The 1,434-nt window shown below is 51.0% G+C and overlaps 1 protein-coding gene across 5 annotated transcripts in view; it reads right to left on the bottom strand.

The window, feature by feature from the left end:
* The window catches only part of TTC7B (tetratricopeptide repeat domain 7B), a 223,778-nt gene extending 222,346 nt beyond the window's left edge, over positions 1 to 1,432 (bottom strand). For all 5 annotated transcript variants that reach the window (XM_011357140.1, XM_023528861.1, XM_023528857.1 and 2 more), the window contains exon 1: positions 1,294 to 1,432. In XM_011357140.1, coding sequence (XP_011355442.1) covers positions 1,294 to 1,432 — 139 coding nt within the window. The remainder of the gene's footprint in view (positions 1 to 1,293) is intronic.
* Positions 1,433 to 1,434: the final 2 nt, after the last annotated feature.

Here is a 1,434-nt window from a genome sequence, read left to right on the forward strand (position 1 = left end):
CGCAAATATAGGCCAAGAGCTCTTAGGATCCCCCAAGACAGCCTCAAAGGACTGTGCCCATTAAAATGCCAGCATGCCCTGTCAAGAGTGACAGCATCCTTTCCCAGCCCACAGTGACATTTAGAAGATTAATTAGATGAGCCTGGCAATACTAGAGATTCCCCAGGGAACTGGATGAATATGTCGCCCCCATCACAAAGCCCTTAAGAGTGCCTTGGGCTGGATCTTTGTTCAATTCTGCATAAGACAACCAAGTCAGACAGGTGGCAGCACACAAGTGGCCAGCTCGCTGCTGTTCTGGAGGGTCGGCACACTCAGAGCCCTGGCCTCTGGGCCAGCAACAGTCAGTCACAATGCATGGTTTGGACAGTAGGTGGCAGGAAGGAGAGGAGCTGCTTCGGATGGTCCCCTTCTTACCATACCCTTTAGAAGTCTGATTCGAAGCATCTCTCCTCCTCCAGGAAGCCTTCCAGCCCCCACTGCCCTTTGGTGACCTCTCTTGCCTCTGAAAAGCTGTTGCCCATGCGCGGTTTTTACTGATGGCTGCCTTGTTTGGAGCTGGCACTGTACAATATCATTTAGGAAGCATTTAGTCCGTGCCAGGTACTGTGTCAAGTGCATTACGCACATGACTTGACTTAAGCCTCATAACTCTATGAAGTAGATATGATCATACCCATTTCACAGATGAGGAAGTGGCAATTGGAAAGGTCAGCTACTGTGTGTGTCCGGCCTCTTTGTCATTTCTTTTTCCGTGGGGCTGCACTCTCACATCAGATTACAAACTCCGTCATGGCACCTGGGGTGACATTTACCCTTCGACCGCCTGAGCCCCTAGGCACACAGTTAAACAGTGGCTGACTATTACAAGGACTGCCATGTGTAGCAGCCACTTAGCCTTAATTAACCCAGAGGTGCCATTAATGAATAAAAATGTGGTCCGCCATGTGGGCAAGTGGCCGTAAGATAAGAAACCCTGTATATGTTGTGCATCTTAATTAGCAAGAAAAGTCTCCGCTTAGTTACATATTAATGATCAGAAAATGACTGAAACGTTTTTCCTTCATTTCTTTCAGTGATAATTGAAGAACTGAGGCTCTGAGGACACACTGTGTCGCTGGCCTTAAAATCATGCAGTGCGCTGGCCTTGCTGGGAGTTGTCAGAGTTAATCCCCAGCCAGGGCCACGGGGGTCAAAGTGCGGGCTCCAGGAGGCTCTGCTGGCTCCAAACAGCACGACCCGGGGGCAGCCCTCCCAGGAGGAGGGGAGAGGGGAGAGGGACGCAGGCCTCACCTTTGGTGGCGAAGGCTTCCGCGATCATCCGCAACCTGTACGGGGTGGCGGCCATCAGCGGCAAGTCGTCGAGGCCCACGCGGGCATAAATGTTGAGAGCTTCTTTATAGTCTCCTTCCACATAATTCAACTTGGCCATGA

Source organism: Pteropus vampyrus, unplaced genomic scaffold, assembly GCF_000151845.1.
Source record: "Pteropus vampyrus isolate Shadow unplaced genomic scaffold, Pvam_2.0 Scaffold32, whole genome shotgun sequence".
In the NCBI taxonomy this organism is placed as follows: Eukaryota; Metazoa; Chordata; class Mammalia; order Chiroptera; family Pteropodidae; genus Pteropus; species Pteropus vampyrus.